General features: G+C 41.0%; 1 protein-coding gene across 1 annotated transcript in view; it reads right to left on the bottom strand.

Annotated features, from left to right (window-relative positions):
* Positions 1-20,025, bottom strand: part of IQCA1 (IQ motif containing with AAA domain 1) — a gene marked incomplete at its 5' end in the record, with an annotated part of 105,394 nt that overhangs the window by 72,825 nt on the left and 12,544 nt on the right. The window contains one exon of the mRNA XM_049773654.1: positions 18,079-18,150. Coding sequence (XP_049629611.1) covers positions 18,079-18,150 — 72 coding nt within the window. The remainder of the gene's footprint in view (positions 1-18,078; positions 18,151-20,025) is intronic.

The raw sequence follows: 20,025 nt of genomic DNA, 5'->3' as shown, positions 1-20,025 counted from the left end.
TATCTCTTGGTGACTGTTCCAAAGGCGGCAATTCTATTTTCCATGTGTGCTTTTCTTCTTCATTCTTGGGCTGCTTTTGTTTATTTATTTATTTATTTATTTATTTATTTATTTATTTATTTATTTTATGTTTTTGGGCCATACCCCATGATGCTCAGGGATTACTCCTGCCTATGCACTCAGAAATCGCTCCTGGCTTGGGGGACCATATGGGACGCTGGGGGATCAAACTGCAGTCCATCCTAGGTCAGTGCATGCAAGGCAAACACCCTACCACTTGTGCCACTGCTCCGGCCCCCTTTGGCTGCTTTTATTTTATGGAAGCTTATCCTTGAATGTTTCTTTCAAATGGGCAAGTAACCTTTCTGAGCCATTTTCATGTGTCCTTTCCCAAGAGAAAGGCAGATGGACTCTGGAGAGTCCATCAAACAAGCAGCCTTCCATTGATGGACTCATTGATATTACTTAAATTAATTTTTAACAATATTTACATTTTCAAAAGTGTAAAATTAAAAACAAAATCCTCCCTGGACACTGTTTCCCCCTGCTAAGTCTTCTGTATTCACATCCAAGTTTTAAAAGTGCATCAGAATGCCTTTCTCTGAAAATGCTTCTTCTTGGGAAGGTAATGGGAAACTGATGGTGGAAAATGAATACTGGTGAAGGGGTGGGAGTTGGAACATTGTATGCTCCAACTCAACTATCAACATTTTAACCTATATCCTGGGATTTAATTTAAAAAAATTAAAAAATATATTTAGAATAAAAAAGAAAAGAAAATGTTCTTTCTGTGGGCTTTTAATTTTTTTCTCTGCAACAAATTTTGGGTAAATGCCACATTATCAAGACAGATCTTTTCTAACTCTGAACGTTTCTATTTTTTACTCACCCTTGCCCATTTGCACTTGTCTGAGAGAGATCTTTATCTTCCATAAACAACATGGCTTTTGGTTCATTAATTATGTGGATTGACTTAGAATATTAAGTCAGAATATATTGCTGTTTTTCTTTCTTGCGCACTTTAAAAAATCTTTTCCTGGAATTGTTTCTTATTCTTTATTTGCTTCTTTCATGTGTTTCATAGACAATATCTTCGTGGAAAATGTTTAGATGCCAACTCAATCCTATTAGTGAGTTATTTTTGGTCAAGTCTTTAAAATTCTGGAGCACTTTAAAAATAATTCAGATTGCTAGTTACATCTGAAGGGTGAGATTGTGTGAGAATCTACTAATTTGGGTAAATCTTCAGATGAGTCTAGTCATCATCCAGACTTGCAAAAGCACTAACCTGTAGTGGAGGATTTGGGTAACCTGTAGTTCATGGGTCAAACCTGGCCCTTCTTCTGCTTTTGCAGATAAAGTTTTATTGGAACAGAGTCACACTGTTCATTCTTCATAGCTACCTTCACACACAGTGACATTTTGGAAGTGTTGTGAGGAGGAAGAAGAGGGAATAAAGGAAAAGAGTAAAGTGTGTAACATATGAAAGAGGATGTGGGAGAAATCATCCATCGTCAGACACATACCACAAAATAACCTCACACCCACACACCATTTCTCTATTCTGTAATCATCATACGAGGACGCAGAACCAGAGAGGTCATTCACATGCCCAAATCCGCACACTCAGACAACGAAGTCCAGCACATAGGGCTGATATCATTTTTCCACCTTTCCTGGCTCTGTTATTCTCTTACTCTCTTCCCCTGAGTTTGTCTGAGACACTGACTGGTCTGTCTATGGCACACACACTCTCTTACCTTAGGGTGAATTTGCTCACATCACCTCTTTATTTACATTAGGGTGCCTTTCCCCATTCTGGGAAAGTAGTCCATATCTTCACCATTTCAACTCTGGCATTACTCCTGGCTCTAACTCAGAAATCATTCCTGGCAGGCGCGGGAGACCATCTGAGATGCCGGGGTTTGAACCACCGTCCTTCTGCATGGAAGGCAAACACCTTACCTCCATGCTATCTCTCTGGCCCCTCTTCATGGCTCTCTTAAGCACATCTCTCTCTCAAATATGTCATTATCTCTCTCCCCTCCTTTTCTCTCTGTCCCCCTTCCCCACTCTCTCCTCTTTCCCCAATAAACTTTTCTGATGTCACTCTGTCTCCTCCTCCTGAAATTATTTTCTATGAGAGCAGTCATGCAGCTAAAAGTCTGAGTAAGATGTCAGACCCACTTTCCTCTTCCTGAAAAGAGCAAATCCTTGGTCCAGTCTGGGTCCCACCATCCCTGATAACTCGGTAATAGGGGTCATTTTCTAAGCTGGGTAAAGCAAGTGGAACCCAGCTGTTGTTTGAGGTCTCATTCTCCTGCTTATATGGGAACAATGCAGAGCTGGGAGGTTGAGGGCTGAGCCACATGCACTCCAGGTGTGCCCAGAGCATGTTACCAGGATATTACCGAGATGATTGCCAGGGTACCAAATGTGCCAAAAAACTATAGAGTAAGGGAAAAGTCCAGGGTAAGTGAAACCCAAAAAAAGAACATTAAAAAAAAGCAAAACAAATAATTAATACAATTCAAGGCCTTATTTAAAATACACATTAGCCATGCTATACATTTATATCAAGTACAAGGCAAGAAATACTATCTTAGAGGTAAATTCATAATTTGGAATTCATAAATCCATAATCACAAATCAATCTCTCTCTCCCCTCACTCTCTCACCCTATCTTTCTCTTTCCTATGTAGCTCTGGGACCGACTTCTCATCTTGAAACCACAATGGTAATGTTGATTAAAAATGAATTCCACAGGCACTTAATGGCAAGTCAGACTTTTGATACCTAATAAAGCCAGCCTTAGAGAAATGCAAGATATAAACCCATTGTCTCAGTTGAATATGAGAACATGTACTTTTTACGATGCAGAAAAATAAAAACCTTCTCAAATGACTTGAAAGTGAATCTGGAATAACGACAGACTCATTTTTATAAACAATGTGAAAAGACCAGGGATCAAAATTGCCTTGTTCTCTGGCATTTCAAGACATCTTTCATGCCTGATGTACATGATCTATTTTGTTTCGAAGATAGGGATTTCTGTCACTGAATCCTTCCAGAAAGCACTAACTTCTTTCACATGCTGGTAACACCTTCCATCTCCCGCCCTGGCAGTTGAAATGTATGAAGAGCTTTACAGCCATACAGCTGCTGGTAGCAGCTCAAAGGTGCCCAGTCTGCCCTCTCAAGCATGCTCTTTGCAAACCTGCTTCAAATGGGATGTTCCTTAAGCACTGATAAATCTCTGGGTCTCTGTTTGGCCAATGGGTCATGTGATACATCCTCCCTTTAGTTTGTTTTATGGTGATTCATTTGCAGCTACTTCCCTTCAGCTGTGCATGATGTGCATGTACAAGCTCAAATCCCTTCAGATGTACCTGTACAAGCTCAATTTCTAAGGGGCTCTTTCCTTTTTATGTGTACCCCTGAAAATGAATAGCTGGCTGGACGGTTGGTGGTTGTCAACTGCTTTACACAAAGTCTTCATCAGCATCCAACATGCCCATGAACGTTAAGGAAAGCAGAAACCCTAAGGGCAACTGGACCTTTATCATCCCTCACCAGTTTGGGGGACACTGTGTCCCAAATTCTTCTTTTATTTGTTGTATTAAGGCCATACCTTACAACACTCAGGGTTTACTCCTGACAGAGTTTGGGGGACTCAATGGGTACACTGGAATATTGCTCTGGCTTCATCTCTCTCTTCAAATTCTCTCATAACATTTCTTCCTGGTCTGGCTCCCAGCCCTGGGGTGATGGTGTGTGACTACTCATCACCATCTAGGGAACATGGGTTCCTATCTCAATGCCTTCCCCAAATCTCGCTGCTGCTGCTCTACACAGCCCTTGATTCCTGAAGATTAGTGTTTCTTCTAGTGCACTAATATGTACATGCTCCAGTGTGGTTCTACAGACTTTCTCTAGCACACACATCTGGAGTCATTGGTGGTGTCTTTCTCCAGCTGCTTTTGAATGTCAAGCGTATCTCTGTTGGTATCCTACAGAACAAGAGTTCTTTCTCCAAGCCACAATATTGTGCCCTCTTTGTCAACTTGAGTCACGTGGCATCCAAATTTGTCACCTTGCCCTCTAAGCAGCAACTCATTTAAAAATAAATTATGAATATTAAAGGAAATAGAGCAACCCATAATGGTGCAGCCGCTGAAATACATCAGTTGTAGAATAATGCATCTTAATGAAGGCTTCCCGTGTGAATAAACCATTCTATTTACAAGCTTCCCAGTTAATGACCCGGAACTGGATAACAAAATCTACGTGGAGAGCAAGGGCCTCTGTCAGCAAAAATATACATATTAATAATTGATGTTGCTGTAAAAAGAGGGACAGAAGATGATGCTTTCTGGGTCTGTGGCAAAATAGGACCCCACGGTCCATTAACTTAAAATGCTTATCTAATGTTTGATGGGCTTTGTCTTTAACTCTCCTTGTTCAAATTAGTAAGATAAAATGGACATTTGCCCAAATGAAAATCTGTCCAATTTATCAGTCACAACTACACTTGCAGATGAGTTATGGGGAGCTGGTGGTTTCTTGTGCATTGTCCTGGGGGTTGGGGGGAAGGTTGGGTGGGAGATTTCTTTGTTATCAAAGGATAAGTCTCTGAGGGACACAGCTGCCATTCTGGACCTGGAGGGACACAGAAACATTCCAGACCCGGGAGGACACAGCTATAATCTAAAGTCAATAAGAAGAGGAATTGGTGGTAGGAGCTTAGAGCTTATCATGGCCCTGCCATAGGGGCTCTTGGGGCTACTCAGCACCTTAGGCCCCTAAAGCCCCCCGAAGCTCCCTGAAGCTCTTACACACCCATTGCACATCCCTGTCACCCCAACCAATCAATAAATATGCCCCAGCACATCTCCACCACCTCCTAAACCTTATATACTGTCACTCCTCCCTATATACTTCCTGCCACCCTGTGACTCTCCTCACCCCTGCAACCCTATTGTCACCCTGCAGCCTTCCTCATCCCTGCAGCCCTCTTGTCACCATGAACTCTCCTCACTCACTACAGCCTCCTGTCACTTCAGAAACCCTCCTGTCATCCCTGCATTCCCTCCTCACCCCTGCAACATTCCTGTCACCCCTGGATATCCCCATGTCAACCTGTAGTCCCCTTACCCCCCCATGTACATGTATCCTCCTGTCACACCTACACATCCTACTGCCTCCCACCCTAGCATACCTTCCTATTTCTTTCACATGCACTTCTGTCACCTGCCAACCCTGCAGGCCACCAGCTCTTTTTGCACTCAGGAAGCCACTCCCTGTGGCTCTTAGGCATCTATTTCACCATCCACTGTGAAAGCATGAAGCTGATTATAATAAGCCACTTTGTCCCATCACTCCATGGCTGAGTCCTGGAGTATATTCCTGGGTCCCCTCTGAGAAGTCCAGGTTATGCCTGCTTCAGGTGGCCCTAGGCAGTAAATCTTCACTGTAGACCTCATAACTTCCCATTGGATCAGGAATAAAAGGATGTCCAGGGGCTAGAGAAATAGCATGGAGGTAAGGCATTTACCTTGCATGCAGTAAGATGGTGGTTCGAATCCCAGCATCCCATATGGTCCCCTGAGCCTGCCAGGGGTAACCCCTGTTAGGAGTAACCCCTGAGCGCTGCCAGGTGTGACCCAAAAACCAAAAAAAGAAAAAAGGATGTCCATTCCCAGAGACTTATTTCAGAGTATTTGTAGGAAAATGTTTTAAGTTTGCTTAAATCTGCACAAGAGCAGATTCTAATGGCAATTTTAACTGATCTCTGGTGGAAACTTATTATTAGTTTATTTACTTATGTATTTAGGAGCTTAGGATCACAACAGGCAGTTGTCAGGAGCTTCTCCCAGCTATGCTTGAAGGAAATCACAGGCATTGCCTGGGGAGCTCTGGATGGGAAGGAACAGGGTGTGGTTGCATTCCCACCCCCCCCCCTTTGGCCTCTTATACTATGTCTCTAGCTGGCAGCTTAATCTGCTACTTTGAGGTTCTTATTAATTAAATAATTAAGGTTTTTGGGGCACACCCAGCTGTGCTCAGGCATCAATTCTGGCTCTGCATTCAAGAATCACTCCTGGCAGTGCTCAGGGGACCATATAGGATGTTAGGGATAGAATCCGGGTTGGTAAGTGCAAGGCAAATGCCCACTGTCCTATGGCTCTGGCCCTGAGGTTCTCTTTCAACTTAAAATGCTTAAAATAAAATACGATTTTTGATCCTTCGAGTTTGCGAAGCAGTACTTTAAGTTGTTCATAAATATTGGTGACATGATTTCCTCTGATTAGCCTTATGAGTGGGTACCATTTTTTGGTTTTATATTATGTAGGAAGAAATGAAGGTTCAGAGAGGGTAAGGACCATGCCCAGAGTCACACAGCCAGGTAGCAGCAGTCATACCCAATGCTTCTTAAATTTTCGCTCCTACATCCTGGGCTTCAATCTTCCCTTTACTCAAAGGAGTCTTCTTCATCTTAAAGTGTTTTTTTCTGGAAGCCCTGGGCCATCCTTTTAAAAAAATATATTTTTTAAGTTTACCAGCCTTGCAAAGGGTCAGCTCAGGTCCTCTCACAGTCCACTTCCCCCACTTGGATGCCCTGAAAACAAGAGACTTTAGGCTCTCTGGTGGAACTATGGGGTAAATTGACATGCTATAACAGCAACCCCCAGAGGACATGGTGGGCCACAGAGAACATGGCAGGCCCCAGAAGACACACAGGTCCCAGAGGACAGGGCAGGCCCCAGAGGACAAGGTGGGCCCTAGCATCTGTGAAGGGCTCTACCCTGAGGTCAATACAGAAAAGGGCCTGGAATGAAGATAAATGAATTCTGGGATTGAGGGCTACATGATTAGGTGAAGAATGCTTTACCTTAAATCTTTTGTTTGTAAAGGCCTGAAGACCCTTTCCAAGAACTAAATCAGCAAAGCACTCAAGAGAACAACAGTCAAACAAGTTCAGTGGCCTTTGGCCCCCAGCACTGCTGGGCCTGACCCCCCACCACCACAATAAAAAAAAAGGCAAACCCAATGTTCAGGTCCCTCTAGATTGCAAGTTACCATTCAGACAGTGACTCCTCCTTCTGCAGGGCTCCAAAGGGAACCCCAAAATCACAGTGGCTACCCAGACCCTCCCCTCCAGTCTGACCTTCTGCTCATCCTTGCATGCCACACAAGTTCTCCAATTTTCCCCCCTGTGCAAAGCTGTTTCTGGTGCAGAGTAGAGAGAGCATGAGGACTACCCTGAAAATGCCACCTGTTTTCTTCCCTGCAGCTGAATGACTGATCTCCCAGCCCATCACACATGAACTTGCCACTTTGCCCCCCTGCCCTTGTCTTTGGATAAGGTTACTCTTTACCTATTAACTACAAGACCATAAATTTGAGCAGTAAGTATGAGAGGCCGAGCTATCTTGGATTTTGAAACTGGCAGCGGGGTCTGTTTTGCAACAGCTTGTTTGAAAACATATTTTTTTGGACACAAAAAAGTTAGCAATACTTATGGAAAGTGTTCCAGAGCATGAAATCATTGTTCTTGTGATCACATGCTCTGATTTCCTGAGATGATTTATATCAGCCATAATTTTTGATAGTATATTGGATCCCAAGCATCAAACCAAGCTCTTCACCTAAAATCTTTCTTGGATTCCTAAGAGTTTGTCCCAGTGTGACAGAAGACAAATAGGACAAAACTGTGGATATGGCAAGAGGCCTCAAAAGTTGACATGTGAGCCTGGCCCATTTCTAAGATGCAGCTTCCACAGGGACATGCAGGAGTCCTCCTTCTTTACATTAAAAAAAAAAGAAAGTAAGTATGTACTTAGCTAGCTATACTATATAAGTAGTTGGTTTGTATGAGATAGCCAAAGATGAGATTTCCTTTTTTCCTTTTTTTTGTCCATGAAGTTGCTGTTTATTTTATTTTATTTTATTTTTAATTTTTGGGTCACACAGGGCAGTGTTCAGGGGTTACTCCTGGCTCCATGCTCAGAAATCGCTTCTGGCAGGCTCAGGGGATCATATGGGATGCCGGGATTCAAACCAATGACCTTCTGCATGAAAGACAAAAGCCTTACCTTCATGCTCTCTCTCCAGCCCCAATGCTGTTTATTTTTTTGCGGGGAAGGGGTTGTTTGATGTATGTGTGAAACATGTTGCCCAATAATAAACAGGAATTCTACTTAAAAAAAAAGAAAGTAAATAAAGCTAGAACAAAAAGCCAAGTCATAGCAAATTTGTCCTTCCATGAGTCCATGTACTTCTGGAAAGAATCAATCATCATTTGGAGGCAATGGAAGGAACTAAATGCTTGACTTAGCTGAGCTCTGCGGATTTTGGTGGAAATGAAAGTATGACCCTTGGAACTGCAGCAATAGTACAGTGCGGAGGGTACTGCACATGGCTCACACAGATTTGGTTCCCAGCAGCCCATATGTTCCTTTTCCCCAACCTCTATTAGGAGTGATCCCTAAGCACAGAGTCAGGAGTAAGCCCTAAACACTGCCAGGGGTGGTCCAAAAATAAATTAAAAAAAAAAAAAAGGAGTGTAGGGGCCAGAGCGGTAACGCAGCGATAGGGCACTTGCCTTGCATGCAGCTGACCCAGGACAAACCTCGGTTAGATCCCTGAGACTCCCCATATGGCCCCCCAGCCAGGAGCGATTTCTGAGTGCATAGCCAGGAGTTACCCCTGAGTGTCACCTAGTGTGGCCAAAAAAACCCCAAAAACAAAACAAAAAATAGGAATGTGGTCCTAACAGTCTTTTTGCCTTAATGGACCACACTTCTACTTTGAGATAATTTGCTATATTATAACACTATGATTTACCAACTTGTTCATAATACAGTGTGTCATGCAGTAAATATTCCAACACCAATGCCATCACCAGTGTGGCCTTTCCTCCAGTAGGGTTTCTAATTTCCCACACACCAACCTAGTCTGCCTCCCTGCAAGGCACAATTTTAATTCCTCTTGTTTGTTACAGCACAAAGGCAAATGGAATTATCAAAACTTAGATCAATAAAGGTCAATTTTAAATTATTTTTATATCACTCCACAGACACTTCAAAATTTCAGAATAGTGTCAGCCTAGTCGTATCACAGGAAATCTGATGGGAAAGTTACATAGTGATCTGCCAAGCTCAGTGACCCTAAACAGTAATACAGAAAACTCAGCTAGCAGGAATTGTAGCCCAATAAATCCTTCAACACAGACTTTAGTAACACCAAAGAGAGATAACAACCATTTCAAATTGACCCTTGCTGATATAAGTTTTGATCATTCCATTTGCCTTTGTGTTGTAACAAACAACATGAAGTGAATTTGTTTGTGCCTGCATAGAGGAAGGTTACGGTGGTGGATGGGACACTGGGACACTGGTGGGATTGGTATTAGAACATATAATGCCTAAAATGAAATTAATTTAATGCCTGTATTATGAACAACCTGGTAAGTCACGGGGTTATAATGAATTCCTCTTTTTCTTCTTCTTCTTTTTTTTTTTAATGGAGACTACGGCTTGTCCCTGTTAAGATTCTGGAAGTGATGGAGACTTCCTGGTGCTTCTGAGGATTTCACTGATGCATTACAAAGGGATGGTTCTCCCTCGTTCATAAAGTGTTCCCCTGTGTTCTTTATTATGATGCACACATTGATAGCTTCGGGGTAACATAAAATATATGATGGCCGTGACTGCAGGACAAATTATTTCAAAAGGACGCTCAGAATGAAATGTATTGCATTCATTAAGTTCCCGTCTACTAGAGCCACTCCATTGGCTCTGCCAATTAAAATAACTGCACATGAGTTTTTAGGGGGCTATTTATTTTCCTTTGTAGATTTCAGAATATAAATATTTAAAATGGCAATATAAAAAAAATGTCTGCAACAATGGTAAAGGAAACATTTGGCCAGGAATTGAAGGCATCACGGCGTCCCTCGCTCCAATTCTGGTTCCTGTTACTAGTCTCCCTGCAGAAACACACTCAGCCTTTCATACAGATATAAATACAGCTCGATCAGATAAGTCAGGGGCTTATGCTATGGTATGACATCACAAAATGAAATAATGGGCAAATGAAATTTTAAAAGGAGTAGAGAATATCTTAATGAATGATAGAGTGGAAAATATATTCAATTGAAAACATTTCTCGGATTTGAGCTAATGGATTTTTATGGTTATCAGCCAGAGAACAGAAGATATCATTCTTGTAAAAATTGAATCCATATACTGCTCAATGGTATACAATTTCTACAGAACATGTAATAACAAGAGAAGACAGACTTGGGGGAAAAATCAAATGTAAAGAAAAATCACATTTAATGCAAAACAGAGAAGTTACTCTCACGATATTACCCAAATTCTATCACTGAAAGATACTACAAACTTAGTTTATTTGAGCTGAGCTGATATAAATGGCAAAGTAAGACTGAAAAAAAATGGTAAAAAAAACATGTAATTGGATCTTTATGTGGTCCCAGCATGAGGCATGAAAATTTGAGGATGGAGAGAGTATCTGGCCACTCATTTTGTTTCCAGCATGTTACACATAATGGATAGTGAGAAATTAGGGCAGAATTAAATTCAGTGGAAATTGTGGAGCCCAAAACCATCTTAAATGCATAATTTCATATTAAAATTAGATTCTCTTAGATTGAATCTTCTGATGGCTCTTTTAGTTTCTAATGCAGAGAAGTGAAGACCAACAGTATTTTATCATTATAGTCCCTATCTACATCTCTCAAGAGACTGAGGAGAATGACCCTTTACTTCTCTACCCAAAGACACCAAATACTGGGAGATTTTAGAAGAAAATTCATTGCATCCAGCCCTTGCTTTTACTTTTTTTTATCTGTCCTTCTAATTAACAAAGAAATAATGAATCATTTTGGAAAACAAATATAGACCAAAAAAAAAAAAAAGGAATCTTACCAAGTCACCATACTGAAAATCAAGTATTGCTTAGGATTTTTGTTTTGTTTTGTTTTGTGGCCATACCTGGTAGTGCTCAAAGCTTACTCCTGGCTCTGTGTTAAGAATCAGTCTTGGTGGGTAACCAAGAGTACATTATGGGGTACCTTATGGGGTACCTTATGTGGTGCCAAGGATCAAACCCAGACTGGCCATGTGCAAGACAAGAGCCCTTCCGCTGTATTATCTCTCCAGGCTCCAAAATGAATACTATTTAAACTTGATTAGGCTTTTCCTCCTATGTATTACATGAATGTATTTATATTTAGTTGAAATCACATTATATGTAATTCTACATTCTGAATTTTCACCTTGAGAACTCTCACGATATCAGAATTAAGTCAGGCTCAGTTTTCCTTGGAAGCCATGGACAGAATTCCCATCATATATTATTGAAGCAGAGCCCTCCACTAGACCTCAACAATTGCTTCTTTCCAATTTTATCTGTTTAAGGAAAGTCCTGTAGGAAAGTCTACATATATTTCCATTTCCGGTGGTGTCTTTAAGATAGAATTTGATCACAAAAGACATAGAAGTTGTTCGACCTTGTTGTATTTCCCAATCAGTCTTCCAGGAAGACTAAATCAATTTGACTTCTTAGATCCGAGCAACTCATCATAACTTGGAAAACTGAGGGGTTTTATTTTAGATTTTGAGCCATATTTGGTGATGTTTGGGGGCTAATTCTGATGGAGCTTTGTCTCTGGCTCCTGTATTTCTTTCTTTCTTTCTTTTTTTTTTGTTTGTTTTTGGGTCACCCGCTGACACTCAGGGGTTACTCCTGGCTATGTGCTCAGAAGTCGCTCCTGGCTTGGGGGACCATATGGGACGCCGGGGGATTGAACCTCAGTCCGTCCTAGGCTAGCGCTGGCAAGGCAGACACCTTACCTCTAGCACCCCGAGCAGGCCCCCTGTATTTCTTATTTCTTCTTTTGCTAAGAAGACTGGCATTAATTACCCTACCCCACTAGTTCTAAGATATTTCACTGTCACTGATTTGTGTCTCTAAAATTAGGAACAAATGCATGCTATATCAAGGATATATTTGTGTTTCTTTGATCACCTTGCTTTTTTAAATAAAAATCTAAAACAATTTATATTTAGTCACCATAAAATTAAGATGTTATTCATGATTGGGTTTCAGGCATACAATGTTTCCATGATGTTCCCTTCATCATTGACTACTTCCGTCCACCAAAGCCCTCCCACCTTCGTTTGCCTCCCATCCATCAGTCTGCTTCTATAGAGATCACTTTTATTTTGTTTTGTCTTTGCACTAAGGTTTATAGCACTGTTGCTAATAAGGTTTCATACATGACACTTTCACACTTTTCAGCACCTCCTCCTCCCAGTTGAATGTTTTCTTTCACCACTATCATTGCCTCCTTCCTATCCTATCCCTCCAGATCTCTCAAGTGACATGTTTCCTACCAAATTCTCAGATTCTAGGTTTCTATTGTTTTTGAGTATTTGTTATGCCATCACTATGTTTCTTTGTGTCCTATATGATAGAGTTCATATCGTGTTGGTCTCTCCCTCTGACTAACATCTCTTAGTTTGATACTCTCCAGGTCCCTCCATGGAGCAGCAAATTGCACTTCATCTTTTCTTATGGTTAAATAATATTCTATTGTGTATAAAAATAGTTTTTTATCCAGTCATTTATCCTTGGGCACTTGTATTATTCCCAGATTTTGGCTATTGGAATATAGGCTAAGGAATATAGGGGTGCAAATATATTTTCTTCATTTTGTTTTTGGGTCCTTGGGGATATATTTCAAGTTTCTGAATTAAATGGATGCTCAATTAATAGAAGTTTTTTAAATAAATGTTCATATTGTATTCCAGAAAAGCTGAACCAGTCTACATTCCAGCAACAGTGAATGCAAGTCTCTTTCTCTCTGTATCTGCACCAGCACTGGTTGTTCTTATTATTTCTGGTATGTGCCAATCTCTGTGACCACTTTCCTTTAATGGCACATAAAAATCCTGATGCATGGGACTGGGGATACAGGACAGCATGTGGACATCTGCCTTGCACATACACACAGCTAAAGAGTATAAAGAAGATTCACGTTGATGTATAACACAGCAGTTAAGCCTTTTCATTGTGAAAATCTGAAACTCTAATGTTGGTAGAGGCCTTTGGGTTGGTACTCATGTTGCCTTCTAATTAAATGTCTCTCAGCTGGCTTCTCCAGGTTGCCTAAGTAGATTTCATTGGGATAAACAAAGCCCATCCCCCAGGGGAGGGGAAAAGGCCAGATGAGGAGGCAATGGGGAAACATCCTTTTAACAAGAAAACCAAAGAACCAATTGAGAGACATCTAATTAGAAGGCAATACGAGGACCAATCCAAAGGTCTCTACCAACATTCTATAATGAAAAACATCAGTGCCCCCTCGCTCCCCAGTCCTGGTACCTACCACCAATATCATGGGTCTAGAATATTCAATGGTAGTATATAGCATCTTTCTTGCTGTAACCAGATCATTTCACTTAGCACACTATCCTCTTGGTCCGTTCTTACTATAGCCTCTAAAAAGACTTGCTTTTTCACGGTCATATAACATTCCTATGTCAGTTGTTCAAATGTTAAAAATCATAACAACTGGCATACACTGTGCACACATTTGTTTCTAATAGCATGTGTGAACAAAAAATGAAAGCTGAGTTTGAGTTCCTTCAGGGTTGGGGTGGGAATTGGATCCAAAAATAGTTGCTGACTTATGCGTGAAGTTCCAGGAACAAAGGGAAAATCAAGAATGTAAGTGGTAAAATTAAGGTACATGGTTTCCTTTACTTTAAAGTGGCATTAGTTTACAATACTTTATGTGGTTTAAGGGTTCAAGGTCACACCTCTTCAAATGTATGCTACCATACCATGTGTCCATTTAAGTGATCCTAGAACAGTCCAACTTTCCCACCCTTCTTTACCTCTTTACTTCCCCTCTTGATATTTTCTTCAGTTACAGAGCGTCTGAATACAGATATTTGGAGCTAGAGTGATAGTACAAAGAGTATAGTGTTTGCCTTGTAAATAGCTGACCTGAATTTAAATCCTGGCACCCCATAGCATTCCATAAGCTCAGACAGGAGTAATTCCTGAGTACAGAGCCAAAAGTATAATCTTTAATAATCTATTTCTTTCGAGAATGCACAGGAAGTTTAATATATATTGCACTAAATATGCACCTATATATTATTATGACCTTGGCCAAGATGACCATTCCAAATAATGCTACTTCTTTCAACTCATGTACATGGATGGTCTTTCCTTGGTGTTTTCTCTTTCTTTTAAGTGTCTGGTAGTTTTTGTTGTATAAATCTTCTACTTCCTTGATACTCTCTCTTCTAGTTCCTTGTCTGCACATAAAAATTCAAACATTTTAATATATTGATTTTGTAAGTGGATGCTACTATCCTAATTCTTTTACAATTAATTTTGTGAACTCTTTAGGGTTTTCCATGTATCTTATCATGTCATCTGCAAATTATGAAAATTTGACTTCCTTTCCAATTTGGATCCCTTTTATTTCATAATCTTGCCAGACTTTTCTGGGGAGGACCTTCAAGAATATGCTGAATTTAGGAGTGAGAGTGAACATCTCTGTCTTGGACCTCACATTAGAGAAAAAGCCTTTTTAGTCTTCCACCTCTGAACTGCTAGCATGGGCTTGTTGTAAATGATCTTTCTTACGTTGAAGATGTTCCTTTTATGCCAATTTTGTTGAGTATTTAGAAAATCATACATGAATGTTGAATCTTGTCAAAACATTTTTAGCCATCTATAGATAATCATATTTTTCTTTTTGCCAATGCAAATAGATCACACAGATTGATGTATAGAAGTTGGAACAAATCCCACCTAGTCATGATGTTTGATTCTGTCAACAAATTGTGGGATATGGTTTGCTAATGTTTTGCTGAGGACTTTTGCATCTACTTTCATAAGGAACATTAATCTATAATTTTCTGTTTAGGTAATATTTTTTTCCGCACCAGAGTGATGTTAGCCTCATAGAAAAACGAGGGTATTTCCTAAGTTCCAAAGTGACTCTGCTATGAATTACTTCCAATTTTAAGGCAATGAAGTTTGCATGTCACAGCGGAGACACTGCAAACACATGTGCATGATATCATGCTCCTTTGTTAGGAAACAATGCTCTTCAAAGCTCTGCAACGTGGATCCAAATTCCTTTATCAAGCAAAATTATTCTGGCTTTCAGCTCCGTGCTGACACAGACAATGAACAGGGGCCATATGTGAAACAGAAGACTACAAGGGCCAAGGACACTGCATGCCTTATTAGGATGACAGGCATTCCTCATGTCATCCATCATATAGAACGTGCTGTTTGAACATAGATGGAAATTATATGCTACTTCCCTGAATTTCAGAGAATGACATTATAGATTTTTCCATATGTCATAATATTATTGACAGAATTTACTTCATATTCCAAAATCTCAGAAAAGCAGCATTTGAATTTTTGTTCATGAAGACCTAAGAAAATGGGGCTTCAATGTTAAGTTTTGGGGCTGGAGACAAAGTATAGAGATTAAGGTTTGCCTTGCATGTAGCCGACCCTTGTTCCATCCCTGGGAACCATAGAAAATCCTCTGAGTACCACAGAAGATCCATTTCCTGAGCTTTACCAGTAGGGATCCTTGAGCATGGGACTATGAGTAAGCTCTGAGCACTGCTGAATATGGCCCAGGTACACACCCTGCTCGAATGAAAAGATAAATTTTTTTTTATTTTGGTTCTGGTTGTGTTTGGGCTTCTACTGGCCCACTACCCTACTCCTGGGAGCAATCACACAAAGGTAACCTGTGGAAAAATAGGTTGTGTATTCTACAAACCCCAGCGAGGGAGTGAGATTCCCATGCCTCCAACTCAGATAGGATGAGAGATGCAAATCCAGTACTAATTTTGATGCAGGAAATAATCCACACAATTGGGAATGTAGTCAAGAACCCACACCATAAGCCAGTAGCTCCACCATACAGAACTGCTAGCTTTCCCTTTGGCATACCCAGGTAGACTTTATTGGGAAAACAAAGCCCACCTCCAAGAGCGGGGACAAGGCCAAGTGAAACCAGCTAACAGCAACAGTAACTCTGACTTCTTTTTACATGAAATGGACCAAAATATACCAGAAAATAAAACATACAAAGAAAATAATAAAAATCACGAATCCTAAATTGGCAAATAAGCATATTCTTTTGGGGGCACAACTGACCTTGCTCAGGACTTCTAGCTCTGAGTTCAGGATATCTGCCATCAAACTTAAGGGACCCTAGATTGACCCCTAAGACAATCTAGGGAATTGGGCACATGACCTTCTCAATGTACATATTCATTTTTTTCACATGCTATTCTCTAAGCAGATTTACTGTTACAAATAAGTTCTGATTCTTTTTGTCCTATTGAGATACACATGATAACATATCTTTGAGTAGTAAAGGAAATGTACTCTGAATAATTTTATTCAATAGCCCAATAATAACATTATTATTAATCATCCAATGATATTCAGATTAATTTAACTTTTGATGTAAAGAACTACAAATGGCCTAAATTATGGTTTATTTTCCTCCTGCCATTTAACTTAAATTTAGAATTTGTATTTTGGTTGGAGTTTTCTGACATAGAATTCTTATTCATTGTAGAAAGAGTCAAAGAGCAGCAGAAGAAAGTTTTGTGCTGAGGCCTATCATCGGAGTTTGTAATACACAGTGAGACTGACAAATCGCTTCCACATTGTGCCAGGCTCAGGGTTCAGGGTCTGGGCCTGGCCATCCAGATTACAAAGCCAATGGGTAGGGATGCCTCTGCCTCCAGAAATCCCACTCACATTCTCCTGTAGCCTTTCTTAACAAAGACATGCAGGACATTGACTAACGGGTCAAAACATGCCTAGGGTTTCCATGCTGTGATGATCACCCTGATCTCTAGCCATAACCGGGGACCCATAGGTCCTGATGCTGTGGTGCCTACACTACAGAGGGGGTGTCACTTCTTTGAGGAGAACTTAAAAATATGTTTGAGGGCCAGAGCACCTCAATAGCACCTCACTCATGCTCGCTTTGGCCTCCCGTGACCTCTGCTTGACTTGGGGACAGCAGTTGGGGGGCTTGGACCTGTCTATTAGCAGCAACCACAAGAAGGCAAAAATGCCAGGAAGTTCTGCTATGTCCACTGTGTGGGACAATCTTCTCCCCCTGCCCTGCTCTGAGGGGGCCAAGCAACCATTTGATATATCCATCCCACTGGGCCAGAAGCTGCACAGTCTTCAGCTACCCAGGGCATCAGCACACACTGCAGAAGCCACATCCCACACAACAGCCAGAATAGACCTGCAGAGAGCTGGGGCTGGCCTGCATCTCCACCCACAGCTTGGGAAGGCTGATCAGAGCTGAAGGCTCTCAGCATCCATTCTAACCCACTGGAGAAGTCACATGAACATGATGTGGTTTGAGTGTGGGACCAAGTGATAGTACAGTGGGAAGGATGTTTGCTTTGCACACAGCTGACTCTGGTTCAATCCCCAGTATCCCACATGGTCCCCTGAGACCCAAGAGGAGTGATTTCTGAGCTCAGAGTCAAGAATAACCCTTGAGTACTGACTTCTGAGTGAAGAGCCAGGAGTAAGGCCTGAGCATCACTGGTGTGACATTCAAATCAAAACCAAACAAATAAAAAGAGCTCAGCATATGAGGACACGATCACTGGCGATGGTTAATTAATAGGGTGGTTCCAGCATTTCTGGATCCCCTCTCAGCTATGTTCCCCAAAAGCCATTCTCTATATGTGTCCCAAACAATGCTCCTGATGTTACCCAGGACCCCTGGCATGAGTCATGCAGAGGTCATTCTTGCATGGGGAGCTATCATCCCACAGGAGAGACCAGCCCTGCTCTGGAGGTCATCCCTGAAACCACTGTTCGGAACAAGCCATTCCAGACACCAGGCTACCAACCCTTCCTCTCTTTTCCATTTTTGCTCTCAAAAACTCCCCTACAGAATTCCAGAGTCTTCCAGAGAAAACAGGAGCACATTGGATCCCCTCCATGCCGACTCACCATGCCCAGGAAAACCATCTCACTGTCCCGCTCTTGCACAGTTTTCCTGCTTTGATTGAAGCCTCGCCAAATCTAAAGAAAAAAAAACATGGTTTCTCTTATCTTATTTTATTCATTTCTTTTTCTGGTTCCTCTATTCCTATGCCTTAACCTAAAACTGTCTATAGACTCTCACTGGATGTCATACTTGGAATATTAAGCTGACTCTGTGGTCAAGGTGTTCCATTGTGTGTGGGGGGGAGGGTTGTATTTTGTTTCTTTTGTGAACACAAGCAAAACTTTTTAGGGAAAAATGAATCACAGGGATGGCACAATTTCACTGTCCAAGGACCCAAATTTGGAACTCTCATATAGGACTTATCCCAGAGGCAATCTTTAGGACAAAATATTCCAAAAACCACCCAAGAAGTAGACAGGACTCATAGCAACCCAAGAACCTATGGCAATGTCACCAACTACAAGTCCTACATGAGACCCCAAAGAGCCTATGAACTGTAACATGGATGTGCTTGAAGGCAACTGCAGGTTCAAGGGGCGCTAACTGCCAGAACAGCTCAAGGACTGAGAGACATTAGCTCCTTCAAGGGAAGACATCAGTGCCCTGTGATATGGGCTGTAAGGAATCAGGGGAAATGGGACACCAGCAAATCTCTTCTTAAATAAGATTTCAGTAACTCATAACAGGGAAGTGAAGAGCTTTAAGTTGTCTGATGGAGCATGCAAAGATATAGGTTGAAAAAACTTAATACCATATAAAATAAGAGGGAGACAAGCAAATGAAATGGGGAAACAGCACAACAACAGAGTAAGATGTTAATAGAAAGATAAAAGGGAACTTTAAAGGAGTGAACAGAATGCAAGGTAAAATGAAAGAGAAAAGAACTCATAGATTTGACAGAGAGCATCAACAATAACATCTACTGTGCAAAATACTCTATGAACCTAAAGATGGGTCATTTGAAATCAGTCAAATAAAGGAATAAACAGGGAGAATATGTGAAGAAAGACCATTGAGAAAGCCTGTGTAAATTGTGGACCACATCGTGGGAGGCCCTAAAGGAGAATGGGGGCAGGTACAAAGCTAAAATAATACCCCAAATCATCTAGAGAGATATCCAGGTGTATATAACTAATTGGACCCCTAGGAGAATCATCTCAAAGTATATTTCCTGAGGTATGCCATCACTAGTATGTTAAAGACCAATAAAGAAAGAAAATTTTGAAAGCTGCACAACAACAATGGCTCACCATAAGCAATGAACCCAGCTGCTGCATGCAAGGCAAGTATACTACCTGCTATACTGGCTCTCAGCTGTCAGTGAATAGATAAATTCTCAGTGGGAATAGGGTTATGTCTTCAAATCCATTAATTAAAAACAAGCTGCCCACAAGGAGTAGTATAGCTGAAAAAACTGTCCTTCAGATGAGCATGGGAGTTAGAGGTTATTTCTAAGCAAAAGCTCACCTCCATAAGAGAGAGGAAGCCATTTCCTCCCTTTTAGAGCTATCTTCCAAGAAATGCTAAAAGGAATTCTTCAAGCTGAAGTGAAAGATAGGGGCAGGAGCAATGGTACAGCAGGTAGTATGCTTGCCTTACAGGCAGAAGACCCAGGCATCCTATATGTACCCTGAGCCCTCCAAAAATGATTCTTGAGTACAAAGCCAGGAATAACCCCTGAGCACTGTCACATATAGCTCAAAACCAGAAAAAAGAAAAAGAAAAAGAGGCAAGATGAAAATATAAGAGTAAAACTTATTTGTAAAGGTCAATATTTATTTGCAAATGCATAAATGCAAATACATATTTGCATGTTAATACTCTAATATCATAATGGTGACATATAATTCACTTTTAAAATGAAATATATAGGCCAGGGAAATAGCTCAATAGACTAAGTGCATGCTTTGAATGTGGGAGTTCAGGGTTTGATCCCCAGAACAGCATAG

This window comes from Suncus etruscus, chromosome 5 (genome assembly GCF_024139225.1).
Source record: "Suncus etruscus isolate mSunEtr1 chromosome 5, mSunEtr1.pri.cur, whole genome shotgun sequence".
NCBI classification, from domain to species: Eukaryota; Metazoa; Chordata; class Mammalia; order Eulipotyphla; family Soricidae; genus Suncus; species Suncus etruscus.
Note: the sequence above shows the minus strand (reverse complement) of the source record. Positions and strands in the feature narration are given on the sequence as shown.